This window comes from Bubalus bubalis, chromosome 2 (genome assembly GCF_019923935.1).
Source record: "Bubalus bubalis isolate 160015118507 breed Murrah chromosome 2, NDDB_SH_1, whole genome shotgun sequence".
Taxonomy (NCBI): domain Eukaryota; kingdom Metazoa; phylum Chordata; class Mammalia; order Artiodactyla; family Bovidae; genus Bubalus; species Bubalus bubalis.
In genome coordinates, this window is record NC_059158.1 from 24,683,730 (window position 1) to 24,699,221 (window position 15,492).

At 46.8% G+C, this 15,492-nt stretch overlaps 2 protein-coding genes and 2 non-coding genes across 6 annotated transcripts; all 4 read right to left on the reverse strand.

Annotated features, from left to right (window-relative positions):
• Positions 1–13: 13 nt before the first annotated feature.
• On the reverse strand, positions 14–11,130 carry DDX39B (DExD-box helicase 39B). Of its 2 annotated transcripts, none has more exons than XM_025267103.3 (11): positions 10,976–11,130; positions 9,430–9,770; positions 8,121–8,248; positions 7,753–7,845; positions 5,529–5,712; positions 4,307–4,425; positions 1,935–2,066; positions 1,123–1,232; positions 877–1,021; positions 587–734; positions 14–240 (listed from the first exon to the last, which is right to left on the reverse strand). In XM_025267103.3, exons 2-11 carry the CDS (start codon positions 9,638–9,640, stop codon positions 224–226), a joined length of 1,287 nt encoding a protein of 428 aa, XP_025122888.1. In that variant the 5' UTR covers positions 9,641–9,770; positions 10,976–11,130; the 3' UTR covers positions 14–223. The 2 variants fall into 2 exon arrangements, with proteins under 2 accessions (XP_025122888.1, XP_044784407.1); XM_044928472.2 differs by lacking the exon at positions 10,976–11,130 and adding an exon at positions 10,175–10,715.
• Positions 5,394–5,470, reverse strand: LOC112583077. Its single transcript, XR_003107432.2, has one exon. It is a non-coding gene; the product is annotated as a small nucleolar RNA SNORD83 (small nucleolar RNA).
• On the reverse strand, positions 10,211–10,289 carry LOC112583076. The gene has a single exon (XR_003107431.1). It is a non-coding gene; the product is annotated as a small nucleolar RNA SNORD83 (small nucleolar RNA).
• Positions 11,131–13,076: 1,946 nt separating the features above from the next.
• On the reverse strand, positions 13,077–15,459 carry ATP6V1G2 (ATPase H+ transporting V1 subunit G2). 2 transcript variants are annotated; one of them, XM_044928478.2, is made up of 3 exons: positions 15,195–15,459; positions 14,816–14,935; positions 13,077–14,288 (listed from the first exon to the last, which is right to left on the reverse strand). In XM_044928478.2, exons 1-3 carry the CDS (start codon positions 15,204–15,206, stop codon positions 14,115–14,117), a joined length of 306 nt encoding a protein of 101 aa, XP_044784413.1. In that variant the 5' UTR covers positions 15,207–15,459; the 3' UTR covers positions 13,077–14,114. The 2 variants fall into 2 exon arrangements, with proteins under 2 accessions (XP_044784413.1, XP_006041998.1); XM_006041936.4 differs by having other exon boundaries at positions 14,816–14,916; positions 15,195–15,443.
• Between the last annotated feature and the right edge of the window lie 33 nt (positions 15,460–15,492).

Sequence of the window (15,492 nt, forward strand, 5' to 3'; positions counted from 1 at the left end):
CACCACAGACGCATGAGTTTTTTAGTTTTGTTAAAAAAAAAAAAAAAAAAAATTTCCGACAAATTGGGGAAATGGGGTTCAGGAGTGGTGGTGATGCCAGGGGAAGTCACGGGGCGGGGGACGGGGTGCCCGGGGTCGGTAGCAGTAGTGTCTCCTTCACCCCACGCCTGGTGCGGTCTCCTGAAGAGGAACTGTCACATTCCACAACGGGTGGGTGAGTCCTCTACCGTGTCTGTTCAACTGAAAAGAAAATACAGCAGTTCGACTAGAGCGTGGGAAAAAATTAAAAAAAAAAAATCAAGGTCGGCACAAACACCCCTCTCCCAACACATCCAGATGTTTGTGTGGTATGCGGGTCAGAGATAGGTCTGGGGGTAGAGAAAGAGAAACAATTTGATGAGAAGAGACCCCCATACACAGGTCAACTAAACATACCAAATGAGCATCAAGGTGGGGGCAGCAGAAATATGGATGACAAACTTGTCAAGCGGCCACCATACACCAGGGGCTTTAAGAAAAAACCCACTAAGCAAATGAAGAGAATCTAAAGGACTGGGGGAAGTAGCTTCATGAGATCATTACTCACTGTAGGAGGAGATGTCTATCTCATCAGGCAGCTCACTTATATTGACTTCAAAGCGATCCTGCACATCATTGAGGATCTTGGCATCATTCTCATCTGACACAAATGTGATGGCCAAGCCCTTGGTGCCAAACCGGCCTGCTCTGGCCACCTGGAAAGAGACATGTGATAGGACCAACAGGCCCCACAGAAGGAAGACACACAAAGGGAGGGAAGAAATGCAAGGTATGAAAGATAGAGAAACTCAAGGGGTGGGAGAGGACACTGGGCTATCTTCCAGGTGTGGGGCTTACCCGATGCAGGTAGGTATCTGAATCCTCAGGCATGTCGTAGTTAAAGGCAATGTTCACCCGCTCGATGTCCATGCCTCGGCCAAACAAGTTGGTAGCCACGAGAATCCGTCGTTGAAAATCTTTAAACTGCTGATACCGAGAAAGCCTTTATGAGAAAGGAAATCAGAAAGAGTGTTGAGATTTTCTTCTCTCAAGGGTCCCTTTTGCTCGCAAGGACACAAAACATCTTGCCCGTCTCTGACTCACCTCTCTTCTTGGGGCATCCCACGGTGGATAGCAATGGCTGGGAAGTTCTGCTCCACCAGGAGCTGGGCCAGGGCAATGCAACGCTGCACAGACTTCACAAATATCACCACCTGTGTGCGTGCGTGGTGTGTATGAGATTGGAGGGATGTGCGTCCGTCCATGTGGGTGTGTGTGAGAAAGATTACAAGCAGGAGTTCTCAGTAATTTCTAAAAAAACTCCTTAGTCCCCATCACATACTTCCTCTTCTGCTCTAAATACTAAGTCTTTCCTGCTCGACTCTGACTTTTCCTGAGCAGACAAACATGCTGCAGAAGATATGGAAAACAGTAACCAAAACTATCAGATACATTAGGAGACAAGAATGAAGCCACCACATGAGAATGGTAAAAATCTGACCTAAGTCTGGAAAGACATGACCATTATTCCCACTCACCAAAACATCAAACATAGTAAGAGCTTATAGAAAATGATTTTTAGTGCAAACAAATCACACAACAGGTTAAGTAATGAAACACTTCTACCCAGGTGAGCAGTGCAAAACACAGTTAAGACCTAACATGCCTAATTATTGTGGGACTCTCACCAACTTTAAGACTCAAGGATTTTGTAATTTGAGGTTTACTTTGTGTCAGGCATGGAACCGAAAAGCAGTTCCCATCGTGCTCACGTTCAGCCCCTAAAAGTCTTTCTCTCATTTACAAGAATTTTTCCACCATTCTTTCATATGGCATCCATGGCTTCCTCAATAAAAAGGTTTCTGCCAACAGTTGGAGATGTACTCATTCTCCCTACTGGACCTTGGACAACTGACCTGGTTGAATTCAAGGACATCCAGAAGGTCAAAGAGCTTCCGGTTCTTCTCGTTGTCCTTCAGTTTCACGTAGTACTGCTGCAATCCATGCAGCGTCAGCTTCGTCTCATCATCCACGAAGATCTCCATTGGCTGGGGGGGGAGGGGGGAGGGAAGGGGTGGGGAACGGGAGGAGGGCAGAGTGGGGGGGTTAAACCTGGGGGGGTGGAGGAAGTTGATCTCCAATACACCCCATGGGGGGATGGGGAGAAGAGAGAAGATTGAAAACCCAGCCCCACCCCCAAAAATACCCACATTTTAATGTGGTCTTTTGGACATTAGATCTGATTTCCTTCCTATCAGTTGAGTTTTAAGATTTCCCAACTGAAAATAGTTATAGGAAAGGAACTCTGCAGGGAGGAAAGGGCAGAGTCCAGCCATCCAATGGCAAGGTGCCATTACCTCAAACGGAGGTGGTGGAGGAAAGAAAACAAAGGGAAGTGGTTCTCAAAGCGAGAACATGAAGCAAACACCTGGGAAATCATGGCGACAGTGACTCAAGGTCAGAATAAATCCATTAGAGCTGGTTTAATAGTTGGGAGAGCTCCATTCGCATATTCTCTCAACTAGGAGAATCATATCTCCATAAGGAAGGTAGATGTCTTCCCATATCCCCATTAGGAAGGTGGAAGATCAGAATGCTTCAATGGACTTAAGGTCAAAATGCCATGAAAAGAGAGGCAAAGATTACTCAAGATGAGTAGCAACTTGCCCTTGGACCACAAGGAAATAGTTTTAGATGAGACTGGTCTATGAACGAAAAATCAAACCATCTAGTGTTACGAGGAAGGTACAATGAGTGGTGCTAAGAAGCAAATTCAGAGCAGCAGAGTTACTCAGTCATCTTTAAAAAGAAAACACACACACACAGCCCTTGAAGGGAAGGTAGACAGCATTTACAAAAAAAAAAAGGGGTAATTGGCACAAGAGTCAACTCTAAAGCCCAATTTCCCTTTGTGTGCTGTGCTTTGTCTCTCAGTCATGTCCGACTCTTTGTGACACCATGGACTGAAGTCCACTAAGCTCCTCTGTCCATGGGGATTCTCCAGGCAAGAAATACTGGAGTGGGTAACTTTTCCCTTCTTCAGGGGATTTTCCCAACCCAGGTCTCCCGCATTGCAGGTGGATTCTTTACCATCTGAGTCACCAGGAAGCCATGGTTAACATAAAACCCCAGGGTACAAGATTTGGGGAAAGGATAAGTGTGTCATAGGAGAAAACCAGAAGCTGAACTTCAGAATGCAGACTAGCAAAGGAAGGATTTCCAAAGAGAAGTTCCATGGCTTCCTTCCAATCTAACTTGAACCCCAAATACAGCTAAAGGTAAGAGTTATGGTCCACGGGAAGGAGCACAGCAGGGAGGGAGGGAAAAAACACACTCCACTGCTTACACAAGGGCCTGCCTAGCCCAGACCCTACCACCACCTGGTTATACCCAAGTGCAGCTCCTCACTTTACTTTTTCCATATCCCTCTGAATATTAAGAGTTAAAAAGAAGAAAAAATAAAAATCTACCACCCTACTCAGAACACCCCTCCCCACCAACACAAATGGAAAGAAACCAGGGAGCACGGCACGCCTTGGGTTCAGGAAAAAAACCGGGAACAGAAAAAGAGGCTGGTTTGGTCCTCAGCTTCCTGGTCAGGTTTCCCGCGGCCTCCGCTGCCGCCATCCACCGCTGGGTGCGTCCGCATTTCCCCCGCCGCGCCACGGTGCTTCTCCGCTGCTGGTTCACATCAACCGAGGTTCCGACGGGTGCGAGGAGGTACGGGTAGGAAGGAGTATGGACTCGGGGATTGAGGTGCCAAAGGCCCCCACCCCTGGAGGTGGGGAGGGAGCGGATTCATGTGTGCTGTTTGCTCTTCTTTTGGACATGCCCTGCCATCTGTCTGTCCCTCTCTTGCTCTCCTGCCACCGGGAGGTTATGAGTTTGGGGAGCAGAAGGCTCCGGCTGTATGCTCGATGCCACCTTGAGGGTGCGTGGCTGTAGGGGGTATGTAGAAGACGATGGGTGGGTGGTAGGGCAGAAAAATCCTGCCCTCCCCCAAAAGGGAGAAGAGGTTCAAAAAATGCTGTGATGAAAAAAAAAAAGTCGAACACTACCCGCTCTCACGTTAACCCGACCAAGTCTTCCGGAGTTTCCCTGGCGCCGCGCAGACCCTAACACTAACTGTCTCTGCCTCTGTGTGTCTCTTCAAGGAGTCATCACTTTCAAATGGGCACGTGCCCCCTTCTTGGCGCTTGAAGGACAAGGGAGTCTGGAGGAAGAGGGCGCGGAGGGGGAGAAGGCAGCGGGCGGGGAGTGGAGGGAGAGAAGGTAGAAGGGTATTTACGTCTTGCATGAACTTGCGGCAGACTGGACGAATCTCTTTGCTCAAGGTAGCACTGAACATCATGACCTGCTTCTCATGGGGGGTCATGCGAAAAATTTCCTGGACATCCCGACGCATGTCTACAGGAAAAAGAAAAAAAAAAATTATAGTAGAAAAGAGACATATTATCATAAATGAAGATCAGAGACAGGCTTATCAATGAGGTAAGGACTGCTGGAAATGGGTGAGCCGAGAGTTGCGGGTCAGGGTTAAGATTTGCCTCAGGTCTCTCTCTACTCTATTTTCTCCAACCGCCATGTAATCATGTCCAGGGTTATAATACAGCGGGAAGAACAGTGAGTATGGACCAGGTTCCAGTCGTGTATTTTAACCACACAAGAAATTAGATGAAACCCCAAAGCCCACAACTAGAAAATGGGGATAAAGCCCACTGCAAAGGCTCACAAAGATTAAGTCCTTACAAAGCCCTTCTCCCTACTCCTCTCTCCCCAAGCTCCAACTGTCTACCAATATCGCGCACCTATTACATTCCAGCTGTCAGAGTCCATTCCACGCTTCCTCTGGATCACACTGTCCTATCCAGTCAGGCAAATATGACATCTCTACTTGGAGCCCACTTTATAGCTCGCCATCTAGAATAGCCAAAGATCATTTGGAATGACTTATCCCTGCGTATATGCCCATCCCTAGTCTCATTCACCAAATTTGCGTTCTCATAAAACATCTTCCTTTCTTCACAGCACTTGGCACACTGGAACACCACACCACACAGACTCCCACACACACTCTCCACATTCATTCCAGAACTTAAGTCGAAACATTTATTCAGCTATAATCTGATGATATAATCTGAGTTGCGGATGCCAAACGAGTAGACTGTCTCTCTTTCCAGCTCCATTTTCTTCCCTATGACACCCACTATAGAGATTTACAAAGGACACAATGGTGGAGTGACTAACATCCAAGATTAGCTAAGTCCCTCCTCTCAAAGATAAACATCTACCACAAAAAGAAAGAACATGATACCCTTCTCCTTGATCACCAAGGAAGCTTAACAAGCCTAACAGAGACTGACCAGGGAAGCCAGAGCCATCAGTCATGGGTGATAGATTAAGAGTCGTCCTGGCACTAAAGTGCTCCAGTATCAAATAAGCATCATTTGGCTCCAAAAGGCAACTTCCCAGATCACTAGACCAGCCCCAGCCCAACTGGGACAACTTACCGAGCTGTTCAAGCATCTTATCGCATTCATCCAAGATAAAGTGTTTAATGTGTTTGAGGTTGAGGCTCTTATTTCGAGCCAGGGCTAGGATGCGGCCAGGGGTCCCCACGACAATATGCGGGCAGTTCTTCTTCAGCACCTCTTCATCCTTCTTGATAGACAGACCACCAAAAAACACTGCAACCTGCCAACCCAGAAGAGAACAGTATTTCACAAGGAAGAAAAGGGTCAACCTTCCCAAGGTTCCCATCCTTTCAATTTGCTCTAAACCAATTCTCAGAACATTTCAGAGCTAAACGGAACATTAGATCACCTAATCTAAAAGTATCGTATCCCCCAAACATTGAAGCTAAGAAACAAAAGTGACCTGTCCTAAACTACATGCTCTGAGGACTAGCATTTAGTTCTTCTGACTTAATCTAACAATTTTCCTTCTCCAACTCCAAAGCCAGGCTTCTCTGTAAAAATGAGGATGGCAAGAAATTAACAGTGTCAAGTACCAAAAAAAAGCTCACAGGTATCAAGTGTTCCTAACTGACCCTAGATTTTTTAATTCCTTTGAATAAACCCTGTTTAGGCTACACATATTACTGCACCTTAAAACCATTAGGGAAATGGCTGTTGAGCCTTTAATACAGCATCAGAAACTGCTTTTTTAGTTTCAAAGGGGGAGACCAATCAAGGGATTCAGACTATCATAACCCTAAGTCTAGAGTAAATCTAAAACCATTAATTGTGGGACAAGTGGTTTGCAACAAAACAGGAGATACACAGCATCATCTGTGAGAATTCTTGCCAAAAATCTTTAACTTGAACCAGTTAAGCTTTCAAACATAACTTTCAGTTTAGGGACTTCGTGGCAGTCTAGTTATTGCACTTTCAATGCAGGGGGCATGGGTTTGATCCCTGGTGGGGGAACTCAGATCCCACATGCTAGGTGCCACAGCAAAAAAAAAAAAGAAAGAAAAAGAATTCAGTTTACAGGAAACACTGGGAGCGAAAAACAAGTTAAAACACCACCACAGGAAAGTAACCAGACAAATCCAGAGGTAGGACATTTTGCAGAACTAGCTCAATCTCTTTATCAAATCACTGAAACATAATATTGAGCAAATGGACAGACTCTCTCATCAAATTTATATTTGATCTTGACACCAAAAACATCCTCTTTTGAGTCCACAAGGTGAAGAATTAAACCTACAGAGGTGGAACTACATCCTAGCTCTCTACTGAGCTCAACAAGTGTTTTCATAGTCATAACAATGGAAAGTTATGGAAAGTCTACTTGCTAAGAGGACAGAAAGTAAATGCTAACGAAACTGACAATGTAAGAACACAGATATACTTTACACACACACATAGAGCTTTGACTATATTTAGAAAATCAAATAGTTTACCCAAGTTCTGGGAAAAAGAACGATGTAAACAAGCTAAACAGTCTTACATGAAAAGTCAAAATGGCTTTTAAGTAGACAAATTGAGAAAATAGTGCCTAATACTTGGTTTCACAGAACATCACAAGTTAAAAAAAAAAAAAGTTAACAAGTGGTACTCTGTGAAGTATGATTAGACAGGAGAAGACAAATTCATCATAAGATCTTTTGGATTAACTACACATTTTACCAAGCGCAAGTACTACTATTACTATTTTAAACAAATTGTTTTTAGTTTAGGGCTACTACTCAAATATTCCTAGTTCTAAATATAATAATTAAGGGGGAAATTTTTAATGTGAACAAAACTATATTTTTTCACCCAAGGAGAATAAAAAATTACATACATCAAATATATACATATGCTTCTCAAACTCCAATTACCTGAGAATCTTGTTAGAATGCATGTTCATACTGGATAGGTCTGGGGTGGAACCCACGTTATCTACATTTCCAGCCACTCCCAAGTGACATTGAAACCACAGGTCTGGGAACCACACCTTGAATACAGCAGCTACACAATGCACACCCATATTGACACAGTGTATATACATACTGATACAATGTATACACATATCAATACAATATAGCAGGCACCTCTAACAAGTATAATTCATAGGGGAACATAAATCTCTTACGCACCTAAGTTCCAGGAACTTACTATGTCCTACATGTTTATTTGTGTAGAGGTATTTAATACCCATGGGACGTGAAGACTACTGATCTAGCAAGTCCCCAGTGCCTCCAACTCCCCACACCCTCATTCCCCCAAGCCTCTCACCCTGGCTTACCTTGACGCTGGGCATGTATTTGGAGAAGCGCTCATACTCCTTGCTGATCTGAAAAGCCAACTCCCGAGTGTGACACATCACCAGTACAGACACCTGGGAGAGGGACAGCAGATGGAGACACAGACAGTATATCCCCTCACCAGGGGTGTCACAAAAGCATACCCAGCAAACCACAAGTGGCTACAATTCCAGATCTAAATCATTAACCCCATAATCACCACAGAATATTCCCCAGGGCTCTCAGTCAAGAGTGATCAAGGTCATCTTAGCAGCAAGAACTCACAGCTCTGAAAGCATCCTGTAGCTGAGGCAACACCCTTCCTGAACACTACCGGCCAAGACGCTTGCGCAGCACTCTGCAAGTGTACCTGTCCAGTAACCGGCTCCAGTTGCTGCAGTGTAGCCAGCACAAACACCGCTGTCTTTCCCATGCCTGACTTGGCCTGGCATAGGACGTCCATTCCCAGGATGGCCTGAGGGATGCACTCATGCTGGACTAGAAGCAGGAAAGAAAAGGTAAATGAGACTCCAATCTCCAGAGAACTCCACCACATTTTTGCACCAGGCCAAACCCATTTCTCACCACTCAATTCTTAAGTAATTCTTGTCAATTTCCATACCCCTTTCTCTCCGCTCCCTCGATCAAAGTGAAGTCGCTCAGTCGTGTCCGACTCTTTGCGACCCCATGGACTGTAGCCTACCACACTCCTCTGTCCATGGGATTTTCCAGGCAAGAATACTGGAGTGGGTTGCCATTTCCTTCTCCAGAGGATCTTCCTGACCCAGGGATCGAACCCGGGTCTCCTGCACTGTAGGCAGACGTTTTACCGTCTGAGCCACCAGGGAAGTCCCTCAATCAAATTGATTCCCACATATCAAGACCTTCCCAGTTCCTTCTAGTATTAGCCTCTTCTAACTCCAGGGCCCCAAGTCCTGCCATCAACCCTCTGGGCATCTACCAATCGGTCATCTTAGGTGCTCCTCTGTCCCAGTGCTCCTTAATCTGTAACAATCCATGACTTTTGAGTGCCTGTCACAGGCTACTTCTCCTACTCAGATTGTCATGCTTTGGGTGACACAACTCTACAACCTTGGGCAAAATGAAGAACTTGGTGAAAGTGAAGTTGCTCGGTCGTGTCCGACTCTTTGCACCCCATGGACTGTAGACTGCCAAGCTCCTCCGCCCATGGGATTTTCCAGGCAAGAGTACTGGAGTGGGTTGCCATTTCCTTCTCCAGGGGATTTTCCCGACTCAGGGATTGAACCCAGTCTCCCAAATTGCAGGCAGATGCTTTACCATCTGAGCTACCAGGGAAGAACTTGGTACTTGACCCAAAAGCCAGCTATCTTTAGACCAGCCATAAAGGTTTGCAGAGACCAGAGTTGACTTGGTCCAAGGGTCCAACCAGCTCCTCTTTGGAAATTTTCAATTAAAAGACAAAATTTAAAACAAGGAGACAAGGAGAAAAGCCACTCTAAGTTGCTCTGAAATCACTAGCACTTACATACTATCATGAACAGACTAACCTGTATAAACATCTTTTACTGCTGAAATAGGTTCTGGTACCTATTTCCTGATCTACCCTATACACAAATCTGTAAGGGACCATGGCTATTATCTGTTTTCTTGTATCCTTAAAGCGCCAATGAGTACTCTATGCCCAACAGGAAATTTACCTTCTGATGGATGCTCAAAGCCACAGTCAACAATGGCCCGGAGCAACTCTGGCTTGAGCAAGAAGTCACGAAAGCCAGAGCTGTGGATGGAGACATAGGAGCCCTTGACATCCTTCTTGGCAGGGGCCTCAGCCCCATCTCCCCCAGCTGCCGTCTCCACCTCATCATCTTCATAATCCAAGAGCTCATTGTCCACATCGTTCTCCGCCATAACTGAGCCGGCAGGAGAAGGGGAAGGGTCTCCGGATGGGTTAGCGCAGAATAAAGGAAGAGAAGAGGAGGAGAGTGGGGGCTTGAGGAACAGAAGAGAAAAAGAAACACACTAGTTTCTGACAGAAGAGCTGGGAGGGAAAAAAAAACAGGGAGAAGACATCAGTCATGAGCAGACCCTTCACCATCTATCCTGTCCATCCTCACACTCTTCCTTTCCCTAAACTCTGACACATGTACCTGGAAACAAAAGTAACAAAGGGGGAAAAAAAGTAACAAAAAAACACAAGACAAACAAAACACACGGAATGGGGAAAGTGTGTTTCCCAGGAGTGGTGATTAGGACATAAGTTCCCAAAAGGATAGGATCGGAGAAGCAGAAACGGAAAGCTAGAAAGGCAAGGCCAGCTTCTAAATTCCTGCTCCGGGACAGGAGTAAGGATAAAAAATTAAAGACACATAAAAAACAGACTACTAACAATTTACAAGACTAGAGAATGTTAAGTGACAAAATGAAAAATCCTCAATGAAAGACCTTGTGCTTTTCCTATAATCTCAAGGTGTCGACAGCAGCCATCAGTCAAGGGTGATAGATTTACGGTCGTCATTGCGCAAAGCGCTCACTCTTCAAAATGGAAACATCATGTGGCTGCCATCCACGTCTCCCAACACGCCAGTCTCCCACTCCTCAAGCACCTCATACTCGCGCGTAAAAAATCCTTCGGTGATGGTGGCGGAGGAGGGTGGGGGCTAGAGAATGGCTCGGCCAGAAGAAAAAACCCACTCCTCCATCAATCACATCACCGTTGCGTTACTCCTCAGCTATGGCTCGTTTCCGAAAAACACACAATGACACCAGCCGTAAACATTTAGGAAATGCTCCAAATAACGGTGGGCAAATCGAGGTGAGAAACGTCCAGGTAGGCCTAGAAGCCGGCTCCTCTTCGTATTCCCGCCGCGGACCGCGGACCCAGCAATAAGCGGGAAAGTGAGAAGACCCCGCCCTCCGCAAATACCCAGGACCAGAGGACGCCTAGCGCCGCCTCTCAATATCACTGGGGCCTCGAGTAATCGAGGGTCCCACCGAAGGAGCGAGAAGCAAAGAAAACACAATGGCGCCGGGGCCACCATCTTGGATTGGGCCCCCCTAGCTTCCCTACCTCCCCCCCCCCGAAGTTTCTTCATCTCGAAAAAGATGCAAGCGATGGAACTAACGACCCAATCAGACTCCAGCAACAAGACCATAGCCTGTACAAGGGCTATCAAGAGCTCGTGTGACAGGATGGCCGCAGAGAAACGCAGATGGAGGCGGATGGTGGCGAAGGCCAAAGCTTACCTGAGCAAGGCAAAGACGTATGGCGGCGGCAACAGCGACGAAGAAGGGAATCTGCCTTCACTTCCGGTTCCCGGTTTTCCCTCCACCCGGCCTCCCGCCTTCGATGATGCGAGCGCGCAGGCGCAAAGAACCGGAAGACGGGCCTTCCACGGTTGTGTGGGTCTGCGCGCTCCAGGGTTGCCTTTAGAAAATGCCTGCGTGAAAAAAAATTTTTTTAAGCCACTTCTTACTCCTTCGCTACTACCAGTAACGAAAGGCATCAAGGAAACTATAATTCTTCCCATTATTATCTTTTCCCAGCTTGTCCAGTTCTTTTCCGCGCCTCTCTCTTCATCTAGATTCTTGCCACTCAGGTCTTCTTTCTGGGCACCCCTCCTCTGGGCGCAGGAGGACCCAAGGTGCCGGGACTTCGATTTCCCACGGGGTCCTTGGCCCGGTAGTCAAGGTGACCTGGGGGCGCTGGCGCTGGAGTTAGGGAACGGCCAGCCCCAGGTGTAGGTAGTGAGTAGTTCTCACGGATCCTACCCCCTACCTTTTCCCCAGCTTTGGAACCGGTGGGCGGCATTTACCCAAAGTAATGGTTGGCTGATGTATCTGATGTCCTAAGGGCTGTGGGCTTGGGCTGTAACTCAGGAAGGTGTTCTGAAGCCACTGCGTGCAGGACTGGGGGTCTAGATTCTGCCCCAAGTGTTACCGATAAATACTAGGGTATGAGGGTTACATGGTGGTGGGTTAGTCACTAAGTCGTGTCAGACTCTTGCAACCTATGGACTGTAGCCCACCAGGCTCCTCTGTCGATGGGATTCTCTAGGCAAGACTACTGGAGTGGGTTGCCATGCCCTCTTTCAGGGGATCTTCTCCACCCTGGGGTTGAACTCAGGTCTCCTGCATTGCAGGCTGGTTCTTTACCTACTGAGCCACCAGGGAAACCTGAGTGTTACATAACATTTTATAAATGTTGTTATTTCAACCAGAATGTGCTTAACCCTTTACCCAATAACCCCTCCCTTGGTTCATCCTGGATATTTTTCCTGAATGAAACATTTGATATCTCCCCTCTCGCTTTTATATGCTACAGAAGTCAGATGTGACTTAACAAAACTGATAACAAACGTTTGACCCTTTATGTACTATCACTTAACCATTTAACACCAAGGTGTACCATTATTGCCATTCTATATCAAACAAACAGATTCAAAGAAATAAATCAACATGTCCAAAGTAATACAGCTAGCAAGGTGACAGAGCCAGAACGTAGGTACCTCTTTATTCTCTACTGTATCCCATCTCCCTGATTAAAGAGTGCTTAATAAATACCCTACAGATAACCTCATTGGTTTAAGGCTCGTTTTCTGTGGCCGAAAGAAATAACAGTGATTCAAGGATGATGTTACAGAAGGGCAGTTTTTCCAACACACAATATCTTTTTTTTTCAACAGCATGTATCAACTGCCAGTCCTGTGTCAAGTGCTAGCCTAAGATCTGGGTACATAGCAATGAACAGCCCTATCATCACAGAGTTCATTTAACAGGGGAGACATGTCAAGTACGGATAAATTCTATGAAGGAAAACAAAACAGCGTTCAGTTCAGTCGCTCAGTCGTGTCCAACTCTTTGCGACCACATGAACTGCAGCACACCAGGCCTCCCTGTCCATCACCAACTCCCGGAGTCCACCCAAACCCATGTCCATTGTGTCAGTGATGCCATCCAACCATCTCATCCTCTGTTGTCCCCTTCTCCTGCCCTCAATCTTTCCCAGCATCAGGGTCTTTTCAAATGAGTCAGCTCTCTGCATCTGGTGGCCAAAGTAATGTTACTACCTTTACTTTACTTTAAAAAGTAATGACATTACAAAGTAATGCCAAAGCAATGTTACTACCCCTCAGATTTTCTCTCTAGTTACCATCTACAGTCCTCAGGTGTGCAAAGGAGGAGCCACATGTTTCTCACTTAGGAGAAAAACTTATGTGCCATTTGCTTTTGTTTCTCCAACAAGCTTCAAAGGACAGCCCTTTTGAGTGGGGAATACATAAGCAAGGAACAAAAATGACTGAAAATGAGAAATGAGAAGCAAAAGGAAGCTGACTCAACCAACCAGTTGATTTGCCCATAATTATTTTATTGACACTTTTATTGTTACAAAGGGAAAGTATGGTGTTGAGGATGTAAAAGGAAGGTCATGCACACAAGAGGACACAACATCACTTTAGATCTCAGGAAGCAGTAAGCATCTGATGGTTCTTTTGGGAAATAGCAAAAGGGGGAAAGCCAATAAAGAGAAAGACCAACTTAAGAGAGACAAAAAGGCTAAAAAATGCAAACATCTTCCTGGAATCACAATAGAGAGGCTAATTAAAGCCATCATTTCATCTTTTCAGGGATCATAAGGTCTGTGGGAAAAGAAAGATGGGAAGAACCGATTCTCTAGAGAATTAGGAGGGTCACAATGGCAACCCACTCCAGTGTTCTTGCCTGGAGAATCCCAGGGATGGGGGAACCTGGTGGGCTGCCGTCTATGGCGTCGCACAGAGTCGGACACGACTGAAGCAACTTAGCAGCAGCAAGATGAATGAGTAGAATTAGAAAGCCACAGACAGAAGTGAGAAAACAGCTGTGTTTAGGTTTTGGCAGGTGGGCAGGGGGTCATTATAATATCACAGATTTGTCACTTATTGAATCCAGCTACTAGAAACCATGCTAGGCTCTTTACAGAATGATTTCTAGTTAATGCAACAACAAGGTAGCATTATTCCAGCCTTAGAAGGACACGGGAGTTACAGTTTAAGTAGCTTGTCATGGTTGCCCAGCCAGCAAGTGGCACAGTCAGGAGAGGGACCCAAGCCTGCCTGGCCCTGAAGTCAGTGTTTTCCACATCCCTACTTCTCCAAGCTACAAATTTCACAAAGGATCTTAGTGAAGGTGACCTGGCAGTTTACATGGTCCCAGTAAAAGAGCAATAAGGAGATTCAGGTCTGACCAGGGTATGTCTAAGTTTCACAGGAGAATCATTGGATTCTGCTTCCTAGAATTTCTAGGGAATGCAAGGGAGAGAAGGATTATGGTGGAAGTTGATTTTGACTTGGGAATTTCTTGGCAGGAGGGAACTGGGAGGAGGAGTCAGGCCCTAGGTTAGGTCCTAGGCAGCAATCCGGTAGTTGGGGTGGACCTGGGGCCTGACGTCGCAGACCATGCCGAGAAGCTGGGCCAGGACACGTTCGCGGTTTCTCTGCTGGGAGCTCTGCATGCCCTGCACCTGGCGCCTTGTAGCCTGCTCCACCTCAGCTGACAAGTTCCCTTGGGAGCCCATGGCCTGGGGAGTGGGAGAAAGGGTGGAAGAGAGAAAAGAAAAAGCAGAAACAGAGAAAGAAGCATCCAGGCACGTGGAAGGAAGGGTCCTGGAGCAAGGCCAGGAATCAAGGCCCTCTCCAGAGTCATGCCCACCCATGGAAATATCTAGATAGACACCACTCGAATCCACGGAAATATCTGGACACCAAAGAGACCAACATAATGCCCTCTCCTCTAAGATCTGACATGCAGCATCATCCTACAACAGACTGTAGGATCCTCACCATCCATGCCCATAAAACTCTGCCCTCCACCCCAAATGTCATCATACCCTGCATAGATCTCAGCCATCCCCCCACCTCCACCACCAGCTACACAAGTCCTTCAAAACTCCCAGACTCTCTTACATACAACTAAGATTGACCTCACCAGGGTCCCCTTTGACCCTTGACCACCTTTTTTCTTGTGGAATCGCCCTGTACACATCCCACCAGATATACCCACCAACATGCACACTCAGGGTCCCATCTCAGCTCCCCCACGACTCACTGCCTGCTGCTTGCTCTGGAATTCTTGCTCTCTCTCTCTGCGGTACTGGTCCACTTCCATTTGTGCCTCCTCCTTTGCCTGCTTCAGACGCCGGGCTTTCCCTGGAGGCAGAAGAAAGGACTGAAAGTGGGGGTAGGACCCCCCGCCCCCCAACACACACTGTGAGAGTAAGGGGTCAGTCCCTCCCCCAAATTTACTGCCTTCTCTCTGTCAGCCAAGAACAGGATTCTCATCACCCACCCATTTCTTCCCTCCTAAAAGCAACCGCAGCCCCCAGCTCTCTCTCCATCAGTCTTGGGCTATCCCAAGGACTCAAATGTTTGCTGTCCCTCTACCCCTAATTTTCTTTCCAGATTCCTAAGGAAAAAATGAGACTCACTCTTTCTGGCATCTGCCACCTTCTCAGCCGCCCGCTTCTCGGCTTGCAGGAGCTGCTGGATACCCTGGGATTGACTGGCCATTTCTGTTGTTATGACCAATGTTGTTTGTTTCAGAAGCCACCAAGGTACCAGATGGCTCCCCCTTTTCCCTCCCCCCACAACGCCTAATCCTCCTCCAGCTGTTTGCTGCAGCCTTTCACTTCCCCTGGGTCTTAGTGCTCCCCTTTTCGCTCAGCCTCCTGTACCGGGTGTGTCCCCCAAACTGATCCTCCCATTGACGGCTGGTCCTCCTTTCCA